This window comes from Leuresthes tenuis, unplaced genomic scaffold (genome assembly GCF_036924035.1).
Source record: "Leuresthes tenuis unplaced genomic scaffold, fLeuTen1.0.hap1 SCAF_13, whole genome shotgun sequence".
Lineage (NCBI taxonomy): Eukaryota > Metazoa > Chordata > Actinopteri > Atheriniformes > Atherinopsidae > Leuresthes > Leuresthes tenuis.
Window position 1 is genome coordinate 4590030 of NW_027325367.1, and position 20944 is coordinate 4610973.

Consider the following 20944-nt stretch of genomic DNA (forward strand, 5'->3'; position numbering starts at 1 on the left):
GCTGCAGAACCAGCCCAGATCATCAGCCCTCCACCACCGTGCTTGACAGCTGGTATGAGGTGTTTGTGCTGATATGCTGTGTTTGGTTTCCTCCAAACGTGCTGCTGTGCATTAGGACCAAACATCTCCACTTTGCTCTGTCCAAAGGACATTGCTCCAGAAGTCTTGTGCTTTGTTCAGATGCAGCTTTGCAAACCTAAGCTGTGCTGCCATGTTCTTTTTAGAGAGAAGAGGCTTTCTCCTGCAGCCCTTCCAAACAAGCCATCCTTGTTCAGTCTGTGCTGTCATGACCTTTAACCTTTAACATGCTAACTGAGGCCTGTAGAGTCTGAGATGTAGCTCTGGGCTTTTTCACCTTGGGGTGAACTTGCTGGGACGTCCACTCCTGGGAAGATTGACAGCTGTCCTGAATGTTTTCCACTTGTGAATAATCTTTCTCTCTGTAGAATGATGGACTCCAGATAGTTTGGAAATGGCCTTATAACCCTTCCCAGACTGATGGGCAGTAACAGTTGCTTCTCTAAGATCATTGCTGATGTCTTTCCTCCTTGGCATCGTGTTAAAACACACCTGAATGCTGCAGAGCAAAACATCTGCTTTTATAGAGCTGCTCACACTTACTGATGATCAGTTAATCAGAGCATTGATCAGCAGCTCCTGGCTGCTACTTAACCTCTTCAGTTATATGGAAGCAGAAAGGGTGGAGTTATGTTTTTTGGCCTGATTTATCTATTTAAATAAACAAAGACACAATATAGTATGTGTTTTTTTTTTTGTATCTGTCCTGATACATAAAACAAGTTTAAACGACTATTTCTCACATGATTTATAAATCAACTCCAAGAGCAGCTTCATTTCAATAAGAGACGTAAACCTTCTTTTCTTTGAAGTTCCTGAGAAGTGTTTCATAACATCTCAAAAACACGATATTCTGACCTTTTAGGCTTCTGATTCCAGGTATTTTCAGCTGCTCAATAAACTGATTTATTGTCTGTTCATTTACAGCAAGATGACAAGTCGGGCAAGGAGGTGATTCTGGATGATTTGGAGTGTCCGCTGCAGATCTTCAGAGACTGGCCTGCTGATCGAGGTACACACAGTTTAATTCCAACCCTTCTGTTTGTCGGGATAAGTTCCCCGTAGTAGTGTTTGTCTGGCAGTCTAAAAGGCCTCCAGCACCCCAGTTGACCACTTTTAATCCCTAAAAGGAAAACAGCACTTCGAAGGTATGTCCGACCAACAGGAAGGGCCAAGTCCACAGGCTTCTTCTTACTTTTATTGGATGCTGTCGCCCCCTTCTGCTTCCTGACAGTCATTACAGCTTTGTTACTCAGTCAGATTGAGCTTCTGTTTTTGTTCTTTCACTTGTTTGAAGAAAACCAGATGTTTCAGAATAAGCTATCAGCACTAAAATGCTTAAAATTAAATCAGAGAATTGTCTTAGGATGCTCGGAAACAGCTCATAACTAACCTCAACTCTTTTAATATGGGGATAATCTTCTCCTTTAGGTCATCGTTGTGTTTGTTTTGATCATTTCTGTCTTGCATATCGTGCTCATACGGCGTGTAATACGCAGATGTGATGCAAACGGCTTCGTCTCCATTGTCCGGTGATGAAAACATTGCTTTTCTTTAAATATGTGGAGCTAGAAACTCGTGTGGTTTTATTAAAATGTGGAATCCAGTAAAATAAGTGAAGCGTTTCTCCTCTGGACGGCCATGTGAGCCCACCTCATCGGTGCTAACTGCCTCTCAGTTAAAGCCAAACGCTTGGCTTTATTTCTAATCTAGATTTAGGTATGTTGTGTTTGCAGTTTTGGTTCTAAAAGTTGCTCCTCTCCGTGTTTCAGGAGCGTTGGTTTTCCAGCTGAAGAAGAGGCCTCCTGACTACCAGGGCAGGAAGGGAAGGAAGGTGGACGACAAGGGCCTTAGAGGGAGGGACAGCTCGCTGCCACCTGAGAAGCTGCCTTATTTAGTGGAGCTTAGTCCAGGTAGAATCACAACACACATGTCCACACAATCCTTTAGTGTCTGTGGCCTTAACCTCTGCTGTAATGGCAGAGCTTGGCCAGCAGGGGGCAGTGTATCTGCAGTAAATTACAATTAGCTGCAGCCAAAAGTGAGTCTTGTTTCTTTTCTCTGCAGAGGTGAGTGAATCACATGTGGTTATGTTATCATTACCAGCTGTTCCCATCACTTCACACGTTGTTTTGGTTTCTTAGTTTGTAAAAATCCCCACAGGTGGTCGGCAATCACCGACAGCTGCATTAAGCCGGCATGATCGTGTATGCTGCCTCCTCCTGACTTTCATTCAGCACTCAACCCATCATAAGGAGCAGCAGCTTTGCTCTGAATTCTGAAAGCTGTCAAATGAGATCATTTCCCCTGCAAGATGCACTTAATTTCTGCATAATTTGCCTTTCAGCTGCTCTCAGGTGATACCTGAGTATGGAAGCACATTTTAGTACAAATTATTTTCTTTTAGGCACCTTCAGTTAACATCAAAGAATAACCTTGGATCAAGTGAAATCCTATCAGGCAGATGTGGAATAGATGATATAAAAGACACTGTCAGCTTGTTTTGAGAGTTTTCAACTGGATTGTTATTAAAAAATACAAATAAATCAGGATATTATCAGGATGAATGACTCATTGTCCAAAAGGTAAGTTGAAATGAAAGAATAAATCCTGGAATGCAGCTGATCATCCACACATTTTGGGGAACCCTCTCTGAGCCTTGTTAAATGCAACATGTCCTGCCCTAACAGCTTGTTTCTTGCTACTGACCCCTCACTCTTTATCTGCCCTTTTTTTGTTTTGGTGTCGCATCCTGTCACGTCATCATGTTATCAGGCCTGACGGTGACCCAAAGCCTGCTCAGCACCACACTGAGCCAGGTAACGGGTGACCAGTGGGCCTGATCCAGGAGTATACTAACACATCTACTTCACATCCACTGAAAGGTTGATGGTCACTCTTTGTGGACAGCGGCCCACATGGAAAAGGGATTTGGCGGCTCTGCTCATGAATGGAGGCTCAGCTTGTGTGTGATTGTTTGTCACCAAGAACTCTGGCTTAGAGATGGAATCAACCACAGCTGGTTGGAGGTGTCTTTACGCACTGATCGATGTTTTTGGCACCATCAGAGAGGATAAATGTGTTTCCTGGCAGGATAAGAAGGTGGGGAGGTGAGATTATGAGTGTGGTGGCTCTGTACAGTTTTTGTTTGATCCAAACAGTCCTGTGCTGGATATCCAGCCTGAACATCTCCACAGTTTACGTGCTTCATCAGCTCCTCATTACGGCAGACGCCACCCATCTGTCTTTGGATATTATCTTCTGCCCAGAGAGCCTGAGTTCCCCCAGATGTTCGGAACTCCCTGTCTGCTGCTTTGTAGCCGAAACAAATTAGCTGAACCCCTGAAATTCCCAATTCTTAAGCAGCCGGTCCCCAGGTTTCAAACCTCAGGGAAAACCCCACCTTTGATGCCAGGTCATACCAGAGGAGCCAAGCCTGTTTATCAGGCAAAAAGCCCTGAGGGAGCCTCACCTAAGCCCCAGTGTTGGGACACCAAACTCACTTTTGACCCGACTGTGTAAACAGGGATATTGTTTTCCACAGAGGATAACGGGCCTGAGTTCACTGGGACCGGCTCCAAAAACAGGCAAACTTATCCCGTCACACACACTCTTCTCCTAAACTCTCCGATAAAAGCAGCAACATGACAGGCTGGCTCCAGAGAGTCCAGCTCTGTGTGACGTTAATGTGCCGGCGTGCTGCGTCCTCCTGCGCCGGCACAGATCGTACGTCATGGCCTGCACTCAGAAGTCGTCTTTGTGACGCGTTCAAGGCCTTTATCGCTCGTTCAGACCCAGCCGGGGGTCTGTTTGGTTTGGCTTTTAAGACCAGGAACTCATCTTAGTGTCCTATGGTGTAAATAATAAGTCCCGGTTCCTCTTATTAGTCTTAAAACCATTCAGAGGTCTTGAATACTTGTCTGGTTGTGTGTTTATGTGTGTGTTTGGATGCTTTCCGTGCACTTAATGGGTTAAACTAGATACAACTGCATTTTCCTCTTTGCTGCATTTTCACCCTCTGCTATGTGTCTGTTTCTTTTCCACTTTCTTATGGCATGGTGTGTGTGTGTGTGTGTGTGTGTGCGTGCGCGCACGTGTGGGGCCTGTGCATGTGTCCTTCTGCCTCCGTACCTGCCTGCCTGTCTGCCTTCTGTAGGGCGAGGGAATCACTATGCCTACTACGCCTATCGGCACCCAGAAGGTAAAAATGCACCGCACCTCCTCTGTGTTTGTTGCTGTGGCGACTGGGTTTGATGCGGGAGGTGCAGCGACCCCCGTCTCCCCCCCGTTTGGCTCCCGCTGGTTGAACACACTCCCCCTTTTTTAATTCTTTTAGCCTCCCTTTGGACACGAGCAGAAATATTTAGACTAAAATCATCATCAAAGCTGTAATTAATGCTTAGAAATGAACATCATTGGGATTAGAAATTTGAGGAAACTCAAGAAACTCAGATACCATATCAAGTTCTAATCAAACTATCAGTTAATCTGGTCAAATCGGCTGTTTGAAGCTTGTAACCTGGAGAAAATGCGTCCTGGAGATGATTAATCAGCAGCAAAGACTGAGACGTTGCACCTTAAACAAGGCGCCTGTATGAGATAATTAGTCGAAGTGATCATGAAGCTCATCATTGTTCAGCCTTATTGTGCTGCTGAAAGGATGATTTGACCTTATATTCATTCATTTCCCCCCCAAAGCAGCCATGTTTTATCCCTTTCTCTTCAGTGATGTGCCACTTTGCTTTTACTAAACCCTGCCTACTAATACTCTGCGGCCCCCGCGCTCTCTGCCCGCTTAGCCGTGCGAACTCCAGCGCGCAGCACTTCTTATCGGCTCCTTATTGCTGAATAAATTCTGTGTAGCGAGTCGTCTGTGTGACGGTGAACACGTGGAAAGTGAATTCTGCTCATTTAAGGTCTAAACTCGATGCTCATGTGTTAAATCCACAAACTTCTGTGTGCTCAGACGGGTCCGACTCTCGAGATAAACCAAAGCTGTACCGGCTTCAGCACAGCATCACCGAGGTGGGCTCAGACTGCACAGAGGACGGCGCCATCCAGGTAACATCTGAGAGTTTTAACCCTTTAAAGCAGTGTTTCTCAATCCCGGTCCTCATGACCCACTGCCCTGCATGTTTTCAATGTTTCCCACCTCCACCACACCTGATTCAAATGATCAGCTCGTCATCAAGCTCTGCAGCGGCCTGATAAGGAGCCATTCGTTTGAATCAGGTGTGGTGGAGGAGGGAATCATTGAAAACATGCAGGGCAGTGGGTCATGAGGACCAGAATTGAGAAACACTGCTTTAAAGCAACATCAATGTGTTTTTGGGTCAGTTTATGTTTCACTTTGTCTCATTCGCCCTTTTTTAACTCTTTAATTGGGGAAAAAGTTCCATTTAAAACCAGAGGCAGAGTTTTGCCTCCCAAAGGCAGCATCTTGGTTAATCAAATGGAAATAAGACAATAAACTATTATATAGTTACTTTGCCCAGAGTTTTTATAGATGATTAATCAGACTTTTTAACATATTAATCCCTCTGGTTTTTATTTGACCACTTTCACAGTAAAACTTTGCTTAATTAAGCAACTTTTACATTTAATTTTATGTGTTTTTAAGATGTTTCCAAGAAGCTTCAACTTTAATCTCAGAGCAGTTCAGAAAAAGGGTCATTCCACTGTTTTAGAAATGTTCAAACGAGGCTAAAACAGCGAACTCCACGTAGTGAATCAGCCGTGTGAGCTGATATGAAGCCGTTAAGGAGTCTTTTATCCTCCTGTAAATAATAACTAAGCGCTGCGACATGGTGCATCTGCAGAGAAGTCGTCTTCCCAGGCTTCAGACTGTGTTTGGTTTGGCAAAACATCATGTTTGACAACCAGAGATGCACATTTTACCCAGAAACTCCGGACAGAGTAGATTTCAGGTGCTTTTAGCTCGGCTGCTGCTGCAGTTAACGCCTCTATTAACGACCCTTTCTTGGCTGTAGTAAAGAAAAAGGTGAAAAATGAATGCTTCTCACCTTTCCGGGTCACGTTTCTTGATTAAAAGCAGAGGCTGAAGGCTTCTCTTTGTCGTCTTTTGGTTTGAAGTTGCTTAACAAACCTTCCGTCCTCAGCTGCTCGGTCCAGGGATTCTGCCCCATCACTGCAACCTCACGCACAGCGAAGGCATGGTGACGGTGACGCCGCACGGCCCCGACGCGGACACCTTCGTTGACGGGCAGCGCGTCACGGAGACCACGGTGCTGCGCTCCGGCTCCACCCTGCAGTTTGGCTCCACCCACGTCTTTAAGTTTGTGGACCCGATGTTCGACCAGGGAGGGAAGAGGGAACCGGCCATGATGAGGAGCCGCCACAAATCCGGGTGAGGGCGAGGAGAAGGGCGTGTGCGTTGTTGGGAACTAAACCTCAAACCCTCTTTACCCCCCTCTTCCTTCCTCTCCTCATCCTCAGTTTTCTAAAACATGTGAACGCACACAAAAAGAACGGCGTGTCGTCGCTGATGGAGGGAGGAGAAGATGAGGTTTGGAGTTGGCAGGCAGACCACGAGATGAAGGGAAGGAAAAGACGGGGGGAGGAGGAGGCGAGCCTGTTGGGAGGGATGGAGGAACGAGGAAATGAGAGGAAGAGCGGAGGTCTAGGGTTATGGCAGGCAGGCAGGCTGCCCTCTAATCTGATCAGCATGGTGTTGGGTGTGGCCTCCCGCCTGCTGCAGTCACAATGAAAAAGAGCTCCAGACGAGTGTGTGAGAAAGTTTGGGATGAGTGAAGGATCAGAAATGAGGATTGTTTAGCTCTTTAAGGAGGCCGACGCTGCGAGGAAGACGGAGAGGGTGTAAGTAAGCTTTGTGTGTAGCTGGTGAAGTAACTTTGTGTTTTGGGACTTGGTTTATTTTCCTCAGACACTGGCTGGATAAACACTGATTATTTAAGCTCATGTCCATGTATATTTAAATGTGAGCGCTGGGGGGGGTCACACGTGTTCCTCTGAGAGTTTTAAAGTCTCACGGTGTGTTTACATTCCAGCCAGAAAGTCCCATCAGGTGATTTTGATTAGGAAGGAGTGATCAGTCGGTGGGCTGAGCTGAAACAAAGTTTTCTCTCCCTTAATATCGGGGAAGATTGTGGGGAGCATTTAATATTTAGTCCTGTGTTTCCCGCAGGGTTTTCCAGGCCTGGAGGACCTCCGGCTGCTTGGGAAACCCTGCAGTCCAGCCGTACTTTGGTGCTTTTAGGCTTTAAGTAAATAACAGGCTGTTAAAACAGGATCTTTAGCATTTACTGTGAGTTAGGGAGGCTGTATTATTTCTTAGTTTTACTGTATTTGCTAACTTTGTGTCCTTCTGGGCTCTTCAGTCCGGTGTTAATACCTGCAGTTTGACTCGTTTTTTAGCCTCTGAACCAAATGTTTAGGGGGTGAGCTCACATGTATCTGACATATCTTTCCTGTTTGGGTTTTCCAGGTTCATGCGATTACATTTCAGGGTTATTTGTGTAATTAGCTACAGATGAATGATCCTGGACCTGTTTGAATTTCACTGATATGATAATCCTTAGTTTGCTCCATTCATGCTAACTCTGCTATATTTTTTCATGGGTTTAGCACCCAGTTTCTCACTCTGGGAAGCACATTTTCACTTTTAAGGGGTCATGTTATGAAAACATTCCCCTTTTCTCTGCTGCTCGGCTGTTATTTGGGTGTCTGAAGTTACTCTAAAGCTACAGAAAGAGTGAAGGTTGGAGGTTCATTCGCTGTATGTTCGGGTGAATCGGACCTCAGGATGTGTAAATGGGTGATAAAAGCTGATACGAGCCCCTCTCACCCTGTGGCGTCTGGGATACGCGATGCTGATCGGGATAAAGTGGGTATGGAAAAGGAAAGTCGAGCTTTTAGTGGCTGTGTCTCTGATTCTTTTGGTGACGTTCATGGACAGGATCCCAAGACGTTGGCGAGTCGAAGAGGCGGTCCGGTAGTGGTTTTGTCCTCCAGCAGCCGAGTGTAAAGAGGCCGGGATTGTGAATCAGCATTTACAAGCCTGAGGCCGTGGTATTCTGCAGGAAAACATGTTTATGGGGGGAGGTTCCTTCCCCAGAGGAGGTGCTTTAGATGCCTCTGGATGGTGTTTGTGAGCTGAACCAGAAGGTGAAACTCTTGATTGTCCGGGTATCAGAACTCACTGACATCCAGACTCTGCTCCTTCACATTGAGAGGAGCAGGTCTGTCCTGGGGTTTCCTTCCATGCCCATCTGCAACAACATGGAATCTGCTGGAGGAATTCTCTATAATTTGGTGCTGGAAAGTGTCATTTAGCGTTTTAGCTTAGCGTGTTTCCAGAGCCAGCAGGACGAGATGGAGGGAAGGCCTGATATGTCACGATTGTGCAGCTTCTTTACAAGAAACCCACTCAAATTGTACTTAAATTAGAGCCTCCATCCTCCTGTCAGATGTCGTGTTGAGCATTTCAGGACATGAGGAGATGTCTGGGAGGTGGATTAAAAGCTGGAGCTGCGTCTCACCTCGCTCTGGGCTGCTTTCCCGTGTTTTACTGTCCAAACTCACCTCATTTGGCAGACGAGGGGTTGTTTGGCCCCAAGGTTTTTTGGCAGATGCAGAGATGATCCTGTAAGGAATGAGTTTGGGATCTTTAATCTGCTGCCTTTTAACTTTGTCACGACCACGATTAGCAGCTGGCTTCAGACAGGAGGGTAAAAGAAAGGGATTTGGCCTCCATCTGTGTCCTGATTGTTTGTTTTGTCCAATAAATATGAAATATTTCTCGTCTCTAGTCTCACTTTCCATGAAAGTGTTTGTTTTAGATAATGTGTTTCATGTCATGATGATATTCTTTTGGCTTTGGGGATGAAAGGATCTGTTCAAAGGCTGAAAACATCAGTTTACACAGAAGTTATCTATTCGAAAACAGTGAAAAACTAGTAAATAAATCAATTCTGGGTGTGTGGTTTGAATAAAAAGTGTGGTCATGCTGTTAATGGTTCAGCCCACTTTAGCTGCTGGTGGTTATTGTGTGTGTGACTAAGAGCCCCCCCCCCTGTCAATAACACAGTGAAAATGTTTATTTTATATCGACGCCCTGCCGTGTCAAACAGGGTGTGAAAAGGAGAAGCCGCCTGGTTCAAACCGACTTCTGTCACACTCCATAGATGTCAAACACGGCGTCTGGGCTTTGCTGTGTGTCAGGACCCCGGGCGCGGCTTCCCCACATGTAATTAGACCGTTATGTAAGCGTGTGCACGCCGGTGTGTGCGTAAAGCCAACTATCCTCCTGCATATGTTTGTGAGTCACTCATTTCCCGCGTCTCTCCTCCCCGACGAAGCGCCGGATGACCGAGCGCGTCTGGATTAAATCTGAGCTCTTGTCGTTATCGGTGATGAAAAGTCAGCCTCGATTAAACCGCTGAATGTCTGTGTCGCCCACAGCAGCGTACCAGAAACCACCTTCGACCTTCACGGAGACGTCCACAGTGGAGCTGCTCTGCCCACCAGCAAGGTAACGAGTGATATCACGCATGGCCAAACCCATTTATGAGTTTACGATCCACGTTATGTGGAGTTTTCCTTCTTTTTCATAGTAAATGATTCATCTGTGTGGCGTGGAACTGCCTACTTTACAGAGTGATTATACAGGTTGCTGCTACTTTACACAAAAGAGAGTCAAACACAATGAGTCTGTCGTGTTTTAAAGTCCAGAAGAAGACTTGGATGGATGCCTCAGGTGCTGAATCCTGTATCAGTCCATAAAATGTTGGATTTTTTGGACTCTTAATTGTAAAAATGCTGTTTTTTCTGTTTCTTTTAAGACAAACTTAAAAAGGAAAACTTCACAGCCTCACATTTGTTGCCTCTTTAGTTTTATAGTTATTTATAAAATAATAACAGAAACATAAAATCAGACTTATTGGACCAGACCATTGAGCCATAACATTATGACCACCAAACTAAGACTGAATAAGTGCCGCTTTTGCTGTTCATTAAACAGAATTTAATGAATGATGTCCTGCGATGTTAGTGATGGATCTTTTGGTCCCTGTGGGTGGGTGGGGGGCGACTTTGTGGATTGGACTTGCTTTCTCTGGCTGGGTGAACACCTTCGGACTCCTCGGGGGTTGAGAGGACAGAAAAGAGGGGACAACTTGCGCCGTAACGCCACATCAGAGATGCCTGCTGAGGTTTTACCAGCAGCGTGCTGTCGCACACTTAACCTGCGAGTGGTTATAATGTTATGGCTGATAGTTGTTTACAGGAACAGAAGTTAGATGATGTTTCCAACTTGGGGTGCAACGGTACAAGTAACCCACGGTACCTCGGTTTTTGGGCCACGGTTTCGGTTAAATTATGTGCGTAAAGAAACCAAATTTTTTTTCTTCCAAAAATTCTCTCTTTATTTTGCTTGTCAACAAAAACTGTAAACATACCAGTATCACTGGTGTACCGATCAATAAAACACTTTTCTTTCAAGTTAACAGTTACTAAACACAACTTTCAAATGGTAAAATTAAAGTTTTTTACCGAATGTCAGAAATTCCTGCATTCGTGTAGAACTTGAACGCACCATGAGTCTCAGCACACAAACGCCGCCCTCTCAGTGCACGCTGCAATGTAAAGTAAAGTCTAACTAACGGAACATTAGTCCGCTGTTAGACTCTGTTTGCCCAGCCGTCCAGACCAGAGACCGGCCCCCGCTGGACGGACCATCGGCGAGGGGCCAGTTCGGCGACCGGCGGTCCGTAAGGGCGTATTGTCCCGTGTACCGAGTACCGTTGCATCCCTATTTCCAACCAAACCAGATGAGACCACTGCCTTAAATCCAGTCTGATGTTTGTGGGGTTTTTGCTGCAGCTGAATTCTTCTGTGTGCAGAGCTCAGGAAAGCTGGAGATGGAGAGAGGCATGGTGAAGCCCATGATCAGAGGGGAGCAGCAGGACAGCAGGTCAGACCCTCTTCATGCCCTCTGCCTTGTCCTCACAGCGCCGTCCTCCCTTCTCATGCTGTTGATTTGTGTCATCAGGTCTCAGGACGTTTCAGCAGAGAGGACGGAGCTCTCGCTTCCCGCCGGCATCGAGTTCAGAGACAACTGTGAGTATTTCTGTCTCCGTCTGCCTCCCCTCATCGTGTGGGTGACGCAGTCGATGGCTGGAAACTATTGAACCTCCAGCCGGCAGACAGTCTGGAAACATTTCACGTTTCCTCGCTGAAAGACCTCATTAGTTCATTCAGAAAGCCATTTTCACATTCAATTTAAGGCATTGATCTGGCTATTTTCCACAGTGTTCGGCTCAGATTTGGTGACTCAGATTAAATCTATAAAGCGCTTCCCGTCACACAAGTAAAGTGAACAAATTAAAACGTCTTCTTCATTATGAGGTAGTCAGACAGTTGATGAAAGTTAATTATCTGTACTGCTTTAAAAATGCATAAACTAACAAAGTATCAGTCCTAAACTGACAAAACTCAACATACAGTATCAAGAAGAGTTGATATCCAAGTCAGTCAGGCTTTATTAGGACCCTACTTTCCACAGTTAAAGGTCTAATTAAAAGAAAAAGCCATCTCCTGCCTGCAGAGTTGGACTGATTCTGACTTCTTTGTGTCTTTTCTTAGATTAATTCAAGCTGAACTGTGTTGGTTTTCGTTATTCACTTCATTAAAATTGAGTTTCAAACAGCCATAAAAATCTTAAAACGCCGTCTACGTGAAGCTCTGTCGCTCTGATCTCTTCCAGCGGAGGTCTTTGTCTTCCGTGTACTTCTGTTTATTGGCTTTCCTGGGGCCTTTCTGTGCCTGTTCGCTGTATATTTGGCATGGCGTGAGCTCATCTGTTTTTCCAGCCAGAAGAGGGTTTCGGCAGGTCTTAGGAGGGCGGAGAGGCGTTTACCCACAGTGCACTGGGAGGAACCAGTGTGTTAGTGGAGCACAGTGACGCACATGCTCTGATCTTCAGGTTTACAGAGGGAGGGGGGGGGGGGGGGGGGGGGGTGTAGTGATGGTGCTGAAGAGCAGCTGCAACCAGTTTGACATCAAAACCTTAACAGAGCATCATTCCACAGTGAAGCGTGTGGTTTTACTGGTGCATCCCACATGATCCATGTGCAGCTCCACAGTCACTTTGGATCCAAAATGCTTGTCGCAGCTCAAAGTTTAATCACTTCTATTTAGTGTCTGCCAATTCCTGTTTGAAAGATGTGGTCCACATCCAGACGGTGCACCCTCTCTCAGTTCTGTGGTCCTATATTAAAAACGTCATCTGACCAGGACTTAAAACTGGATCGATTCAACCTCAGATGAGCAACGACACACCAGATATTACACTGTTGTCGTTTATTGAACAAAAACTGAGACAGAACAGAAGCAGTGTGGGGGAAAAACTAAGTGAACCTTCACTGCTTCCACGTGAGTTAAGAAGGTAAGAAGCAGCCAGGTCAACCAGCCACTTATTTATCAACTTTTCTTTGGTTCTACAAGGGCCCAAAGGTGTTGAAATGAAGGAAAAACACCTAAGAATATAAAATGTTAGACTTTGTTTTAATTATCTACACCAAAATACAGAACTATTTGCAGGAAGAACTAAGTGAACCTTACTTCTTTCATATGAATTAACAGGTTAAGTAGCAGCTAGTTGATGCTAATTAAATACACCTGATTAACTGATCATCAGTCAGTGTGAGCAGCTCTATAAAAGCAGCAGTTTTGCTGCTCTGCAGCATTCAGGTGTGTTTTACCACGATGCCAAGGAGGAAAGACATCAGCAATGATCTTAGAGAAGCAACTGTTGCTGCCCATCAGTCTGGGAAGGGTTATAAGGCCATTTCCAACCTATCTGGAGTCCATCATTCTACAGAGAGAAAGATTATTCACAAGTGGAAAACATTCAGGAGAGCTGTCAATCTTCCCAGGAGTGGACGTCCCAGCAAGTTCACCCCAAGGAGAAAAAGCCCAGAGCTACATCTCAGACTCTCCAGGCCTCAGTTAGCATGTTAAAGGTTAAAGGTCATGACAGCACAGTTAGAAAAAGACTGAACAAGGATGGCTTGTTTGGAAGGGCTGCAGGAGAAAGCCTCTTCTCTCTAAAAAGAACATGGCAGCACAGCTTAGGTTTGCAAAGCTGCATCTGAACAAAGCTCAAGACTTCTGGAACAATGTCCTTTGGACAGACCAGAGCAAAGTGGAGATGTTTGGTCCTAATGCACAGCAGCACGTTTGGAGGAAACCAAACACAGCATATCAGCACAAACACCTCATGTGTGATATTCTGGCCTCTGCTTTCCTTCCAGCTGAAGACACCTTCCTCTCCGCCATCATCAACTACACCAACAGCTCCACTGTCCACTTCAAGCTCTCGCCCACGTACGTGCTGTACATGGCCTGCCGCTACGTCCTGTCGCCCGGTTACCGGCCCGACATGTCGCCGTCAGAGAGGACGCACAAAGTCATCGCCATCGTCAACAAGATGGTGAGCATGATGGAAGGAGTCATCCAGGTTAGTAACGCTCTCTTCTTCGGGTGTTTTTTCAGGGTTTGAAGCCCTTCGTTGATTAATTTTCACGTCGTCTCAGTTTATTTATCTTCATCCATCTAATGCACAGCTTCTGTAGTTGTGAGTATTTGCTGCTGTTTCCTCCACAGTCGCCTCCTCTGTATTAGTCTGTGCTTCTGTGGCCCATCGGTGCTAAATGTTCGTGGTGTGCTGTGACACAACTTTGTGTATTCTGGAGCCACGGCTGCTCCCTGAGGCTCTTAAACCCTGCAGCAGTTAGACTTTTATTTGTTTAGCTCACACAGAGCTTCTCCCCGCCTTCAGCATGCGGTGGAGTTATGAAAGAAAACACACAAACACACACGCTGTGACCTATTTCAGTCTGTGTGGAGTTTCAGGGAAATATCTGTAGGGCTCCCGAACTTCAGCTGTGAGTTCATGGTGCAACAGATACTAATACACAACATACTCAGACCTTAACGAGACTGATGACAGCTGGAATTAAGGACTTTTTGAGCTGATTTGTTTTGCATGTTGGTACAAAACACCCGTTTCCCAAAGGAAGGAACACAAACTCACCTCAAGATCGAGCTTGTTTTCCAAAGACCTGACTCTGAAACAGAACCCATACAGGAGAAGAAATGGACTATAAGAAAAGGTCAATAAAAGGGATTAAACAAGGCAAGAATAAGGACATTTTCTGATGAATTACCGCTCGTACACCAGGATATTTTTGGGACATCTCTGGGGTGTCTTTCTGCAATTTTAATGGCTGATTTCGAACAGTAAAAGAAGATAAATGCTGCAGGATGTGTGAGTCCTCACATCATGTGCAGCGTGCTGCAGACAGTTTATCCTAAAGCTTAACCAAAAGAAAAGCTTATATACTTTGCACCATTGTTACATTTAGTAGAATAAGTTCTGCAACACATCTGAAAACCTCCCCTTGACACATTGCTAATAACAATTTGAACTTATTAGTCCTGCATTTAAGTCCTAAGCTGATGAAAACCTCAACATTTCTATCAGTAATTGGAAGTTTGAAGTTTCTGAGGGATTATAAAAGCACAGATATTGTTCACACCTGGTATTTACATGCGTCTGGGAGACCTGGACATACCTGGACAGCTCTAAGTGAGGGTGTAAATGGACTTAAATGCATCTGTCCTGGGACACATTAAAGGACCAGCTGGTGAGAAACAGCAGTTTTGTTTAAGAAGGCCGGCCTTTTGCTAAAGATTAGGGAGACGCCTGTTCATGTCAGCTGGGATCATATGTTTGTCTGCTGGGATTTAAGAGTTCCTCCAAAGTTTTCCAGGCGTTTTTCTTTCCTTTTCAGCTCACTTCCATCAGTTCATTAACGTGTTGAAGATTACGTTGTAGACGTACGTGAGCCAGTGTTTGTCTGTGTGTGTTTACATAGCTGTGTGTTTCCATACTGTAGCTGTTGACGTGTTCTCTCTCTGTCCTGTAAACGTGTCCTCCTCCTCCTCCTCCTCCTCCTCCTCCTCCTCCTCCTCCTCCTCCTCCTCCTCCTCCTCCTCCTCCTCCTCCTCCTCCTCCTCCTCCTCCTCCTCTTCCTTCCATCCAGGAGATTCCTGAAGGGGATCAGGTAGGATACCACAACAGCACACCATGATACGGCTGCTAAAGACTCCTTTATCTCTTTCTCTCTCTCTCTCTCTCTAACTCTTTGGGGTGGGCGATGTGAATAAAATTAGTTGGAAAAAACATCCTTTTACTTATGTTTTCTGCTTCTAATGAGTAGCACATAACAAAGGAGCCTAAATGTGCATCGTTGGGGATATTAAATCGTTATAGGAAGGTGTTTCGTAGGTTTATGGAATAATAAAATGAGTTTTTTGTGTCTCAAAAAGCTGGATTGCAGACACGGCAACATGGAAAATATATATGGAAGGTTTTTTTTGCACAATAATTGGGAAAGACAAGGTTAGTTTTGGAAAAGTCTGTTGCATATTTCACATGTAAACATGCCAACTCAAAATTACAGTGCAACAGTATATTCCAAAGCGGTTTCCCACACATTGCTTTACTCATAAATACTAAAATAGGCTGAAATATGCTGTAAACCGGTCAGCCACCCTCCCCTTTATTTTATACTATCAATTTCTCATGGAAAGGAGACAAAATGAAAGTGAATTAAGTTGGTTTACATTGCTTCTTCCTCAGGTAAAAAGTCCCAAAGTGCTTCGTGGTAGGACACAGAAAGAGAAATAAATACATTAAAGGATGCTGGAGAGCACAGAAAAACTAAACAGTTGTAATAAAAGCTGCTTTTTAAAGGAAACAGAACATTAAAATCCAACATAAAAACAAAAGAAGCTCCATTCTGCTGTGGTTTGGGAAACCAGTGACCTTTAAAGAGCTATACAGTTTGGTTTTTAACGTGTCTGAGGCGGCTCGGCAGCTAAAATGCATTTAAAAACAAGCTCTAAAATGAACCGGTAACCAGTGAAGACTCATCTTAAAGAGCCTTTAGGTTTGGTTAAACCTAAAGACGTCAGTAAGCCAAACAAAAATGTGCCACCGGACCCCTAACTGCAGCCAGTAAAAGGGTGAAATTGTCCTTTAATTCATCATCTATCTGATTGCTTGGATTTTGCACACTTCCTCTCAGAAACACAGTGGATTAAATGAGATTTACTGGGCTCCATCTTCATGTAAAGTGCAGTAAAATTTCAGCCTTTTTGATGATGTAAGATCATATCGCCCAGCCTGGTCGGCCCTCTGCTGTTCTCTCCCTGAACTTCTCTCTCTTCTCGCCTCTCTGTGCTTTTTTTTTTTGTTGTTTTTCTTTTTGACCAGCCCATCATTGTTGCTGCTGCTTCTTTCTCTCCATTCTAACAGAAATGTGAAACAAAGCCGTAACCATAAGTCCTACCCACAGCTGGAAAACTAAGCAACAACAGCAACATCAACCTGACTAATTCCATTCAGCTTCCTGGACCTGCCTGGTACTAAAAGCAAATAAAAACCCTGCAAAAAGACAAGAAAACCCCCCTAAAACCAAAAAAAGCAACCACTCTCTTCCACCTTTAATTCTGCCATCCATTTTTGTGTGATGTCACGTCTTGCTTCTCCTTCTCGACAGTGTGGATGAGAGACAAGTCGCGTCCCTCTGACCTCCTCTGCTTCGTTTAATGTGTCCGAACCATCCATCTGTGCGTCAAACGAGTGTTTTGTTTTGGATGCTCCATCTCTCATTCTGTGGCTGTGCTGAATGAAGGGTTGTTTTTCATTGTTCTGTTGGATTTGTTCCGTTTCTTCAAGGCGGGGATAGATGAGTGCAGGAGGCGGAGCTTTGCGCGCTCCTTCCTCTCTGAGCTGCGGGCGCGTTGGCCAATCAGCTCCTCGGACACAGAGCTCTGTCGTCCACAGAGGCGCCATTTTAAACTGTGCACACGGACGTAGATCAGATGATGGTTCGATCTGTACGTCGCATGTTGTTGTTCTCGCTGCAAGCAACCGGGTTTGTTGATGGAAAACTGGGAACAAGGGTTAAAGCCCACCTTAACGCCCAAATCAGGTCGTATTAAATCATATAATCTGCTCGGAACAGCCAAAAAATAGTCCCACGTTTGAGCCTTTTTCCTTCCTTCAGAATTTAAGAGTTTTATAGTGGTGTTTTCTGGAGGGTAAAAAGCTGCGTGGTACCTTTACTTCCTGGTACCTGTGGTCAGGCAACACCTCCGTAAATCCTTTGTCTTTAAGGAAGCTTAAAATGCATCTGTACTGAAATGTAGAGCTTTGGTGGAGGGATCTTTGGTCATTAAAAGGCCATGATAGAAGGTTCAAATCTCCATTCAAAGCCACACGACCTGGCTCAGACGTCTTATAACATTACGGTTTAACTGCTTTTAACGAGAAAAATACTTTAAATACACTTTAATAGCATAACTTTAGAGATTAATATCATTAGTGACCATAATTAAGTATATTTTATCGGCTATTTTGTGCATTGCTGGTGAAATAAATGGCGTTTTGTAGGATGGAAGCGGCTGACAGTCACCCCACAGTGTTCTCCTCGTCTCTGGTTCAGTTGCTTGCAGCGTGAAAACGTTCCAGCTTCAAATGCTCGAAACTTAAAAAGTGAAAAGCCGTCGCAGCAGAAGCTCTGTGTCTGACGACCTGAGGACTGGGAGAAGTGTGTGGGAGGGAAAAGGAGAGGTCAGCTTTGTGTGAAACTGTTGCAGAGTTTGATGACCGCTCTTTCTCCTCCACACCGGGTTGGCTTTGAGGGCGGGGAGGCGTGGCATGAGTCTATCCCTGAAGTAACAACTGCTCCTTCTGGCTGCCACTCAAACAGAAACCCTCTGTCTCCCTTACTTCTTTTTAACATCTTCTGCATCCTGCTGCTCTAAAAACACCCTCTTTATGTCTTTCTGTCTGTGTGTGTGTGTGTGTGTGGCTGCTGGATCGGTGCGTTACAGAAGCAGAAGAACATCGCAGGAGCGCTGGCTTTCTGGATGGCCAACGCCTCCGAGCTGCTCAACTTCATCAAGCAGGACCGAGACCTGAGCCGCATCACGCTGGACGCCCAGGACATCCTCGCCCACTTGGTCCAGATGGCCTTCAAGTCAGTCTTTGTGTGGATGTGAATGCTGGGAGGGGCGGGAGATGAAATATCACAGCTTTAAAGGGCCTAAAATCTTTGATTTGTAAAAAAAAGAGTGAGATAAATCCACTCGGAAGAGAATCCTACAATGTCACTGCTGCACTTTGGGTTGGATAGAAGGTATAAGAGCTGATGTGTTTCAGTTTTTCACCCAAAGGTGGTATAAATCAGCCAAATTTCACTCTGTAATCGTGACTTATTGAGGCTCGTCTCACACAGTGTAAACGTGTCAGTGGAAGTGTTTTACGTCCTGAAAGTCAGAGGATTGAATGCTTGTTTTATTCTTGGTATTATTAATAACTATAATAATAACTTTATTTATGCAGCGGCTTTTAAAAACGGACCTCACAAAGGTCTTTAACAGTTGGAGGAAACTGTGAGCCAAACAATCACCAGTTGAGGAAAAGACAAACATTAACGTGGATAAAAGTTTAAGATGTTAAAAACGGTCAAAGTAAATGAATAATAATCTATAAAAATGAGTTATTTAAGAGAAGTAACTGATTCTACGAGGCTCACGAGGCCCCGAGTGTCTAAGGCTGTGATTTGGCTTTAAAAGGGATCAGTAAAATCTTAAAAAAGGAGCCAGAGTTGGCGTGATGTGACGCTGTCTGATAGAAGCAGTAAGAAGCCCAGCTGCTGTGGTTAATGAGCTGTGATGCCTGGGTGCAGGTACCTGGTCCACTGTCTGCAGGCCGACCTGAACAACTACATGCCTGCCTTCCTGGATGACCCCGAGGAGCATAATCCCCAGAGACCCAAGATAGGTAACGTGGGAAACATCTTAAGCTGTTAAAGGCCTCAAAGGGATCAGGGAGAGTTGAGTTTCAGGCGCCCACAAACCCATCTGCTGTCGCTCTTCCAGAGGATGTGCTGCACACGCTGACGGGCGCCATGTCCTTGCTGCGTCGCTGTCGGGTAAACGCCGCTCTGACCATCCAGCTCTTCTCGCAGCTCTTCCACTTCATCAACATGTGGCTGTTCAACAAGCTGGTGACGGACACGGATTCGGGGCTGTGCTGTCACTACTGGGGCGCCATCCTCCGGCAGCAGCTCAGCCACATCGAGGCCTGGGCTGAGAAACAGGGCCTGGAGCTCGCCGCTGACTGCCACCTCAGTCGGATTGTGCAGGTGAGACGATGTGTGACATCTGTGGGTGTTTAATACTGTTTATTGTGTTGATGTTCTGCCAGTTTTACTGTTGAGGTTTACCTGTTAAACCTGTCTTTTATAGGTCTTACCACCTACATTTATCAGTTCTTTTTGGACTTTTCTGAACATGTACGCGCCTGAAAAAATGCTTGAAAACTGACCTCCGTTTTGAGTCCCGTTCAGTTTCTCTCTGAATGATTTTTCTCTTTATCCTTGACCTTTTCTGGCCTTTTTGACACCATCAAAAACTGCGTGGATCCATTTTTTTTATTAAGCTTTATCAAAATCTTTCTTATTCTACGTAATTGTATCATTCTGGGGTTTTTTTATGTGTGAAAACGACTCGAAATGTCACGTTTTTACACTCGAAAGTCACTAATATTTATTTGTTTACCCAAACTATAATAAATCTAAAGTCTGGAGTTATTAAATATCTGTTTGCAGCATTTATGGCCCTCTGAAACGTTATTTTTGTGTCCTCCAGGCCACCACCCTGCTGACGATGGACAAGTACTCCATGCAGGATGTGCAGAACATCCACAACACCTGCTTCAAGCTCAACTCCCTGCAGCTCCATGCCCTCATGACCAACTACCACTGCGCCCCAGATGAGCCGTACATCCCGCCTGTAAGACAAACTTTATCAAGATGGAAAATCTGACCTCAGCTCTAGATTTTGCACCGATTCCCTGATGTTGTCTGTTGTCACGAACCACGCTGAGCGTCCTGTTTGTTCACCTCTGTGTGTGTGAAGGAGCTGATTGAGCATGTGGTGGCGGTGGCAGAAAACACAGCTGATGAGCTGGCGAGGAGTGATGGCAGGGAGGTGCAGCTGGAGGAGGATCCAGACCTCCAGCTGCCCTTCCTCCTTCCCGAGGACGGCTACTCCTGCGACGTGGTGCGAAACCTCCCCAACGGCCTGCAGGACTTCCTGGAGCCACTGCTGCAGAGAGGTGACTTTAAAACTCATTCCTTAACATGTAAAAGCTTCTAGTTGTTTCTAGTTATTTTAATCATTTATGACCTTCCTTTTCTGGCAAAAATCATCATCATTCAGAGAAAAGTCAACTTGTTATATGATACCATCTTTGGCTTTAAACAGCTATATTTCCTGATTATATAGAGCAACAAATGTTGAGTTAATAAGCAAATTAATCCATAAATATCATGTTTTTAACGAGAAAAACTGCAACTATGCTTTTAAAACTAACCATTTTTTACTACTTTGTGGATGTTTTCTCGTGACGCTGCTTTAAAATGTGTGTGTTTGCGTTTTCTCTGCTAGGTTTTTGTAGGCTAACGCCTCATCCACGCTCACCTGGTACCTGGACGGTCCACTTTGAGGGAGCGGACTGCGACAGCCACTTCTCTGCTGCCGACAACTCTGACATGGTACGAGTCGCTCTGTCACAACGCTGTGTGCGTGTTAGCGTGTATGAAGTCGCAGCGCGGCATTCTGGGTAATGCTGTGGCTTACTTTGCTGCCTCAGCATTCGTGTCACACTGAAATCTCTCTTCTCTGATTGGACCTTCGTCGGTCCGTTAATGTTCGGCTCAAGCAAATCATCCCACCTTGGAAGTTT

At 45.2% G+C, this 20944-nt stretch overlaps 1 protein-coding gene across 19 annotated transcripts in view; it reads left to right on the forward strand.

Moving 5' to 3' along the window:
- Window positions 1-20944, forward strand: part of afdna (afadin, adherens junction formation factor a) — a 93547-nt gene that overhangs the window by 35006 nt on the left and 37597 nt on the right. For 11 of the 19 annotated variants that reach the window (XM_072362768.1, XM_072362769.1, XM_072362773.1 and 8 more), the window contains exons 7-22: window positions 1006-1090; window positions 1851-1991; window positions 4235-4279; window positions 5045-5139; window positions 6198-6445; window positions 9520-9589; window positions 10959-11029; window positions 11108-11175; window positions 13371-13576; window positions 15165-15185; window positions 18025-18170; window positions 18882-18976; window positions 19075-19340; window positions 19846-19989; window positions 20116-20314; window positions 20647-20753. In XM_072362768.1, the coding sequence (XP_072218869.1) occupies window positions 1006-1090; window positions 1851-1991; window positions 4235-4279; window positions 5045-5139; window positions 6198-6445; window positions 9520-9589; window positions 10959-11029; window positions 11108-11175; window positions 13371-13576; window positions 15165-15185; window positions 18025-18170; window positions 18882-18976; window positions 19075-19340; window positions 19846-19989; window positions 20116-20314; window positions 20647-20753 (2007 nt within the window). The remainder of the gene's footprint in view (window positions 1-1005; window positions 1091-1850; window positions 1992-4234; window positions 4280-5044; window positions 5140-6197; window positions 6446-9519; window positions 9590-10958; window positions 11030-11107; window positions 11176-13370; window positions 13577-15164; window positions 15186-18024; window positions 18171-18881; window positions 18977-19074; window positions 19341-19845; window positions 19990-20115; window positions 20315-20646; window positions 20754-20944) is intronic. The other 8 variants (XM_072362771.1, XM_072362784.1, XM_072362786.1 and 5 more) reach the window with 3 other exon arrangements.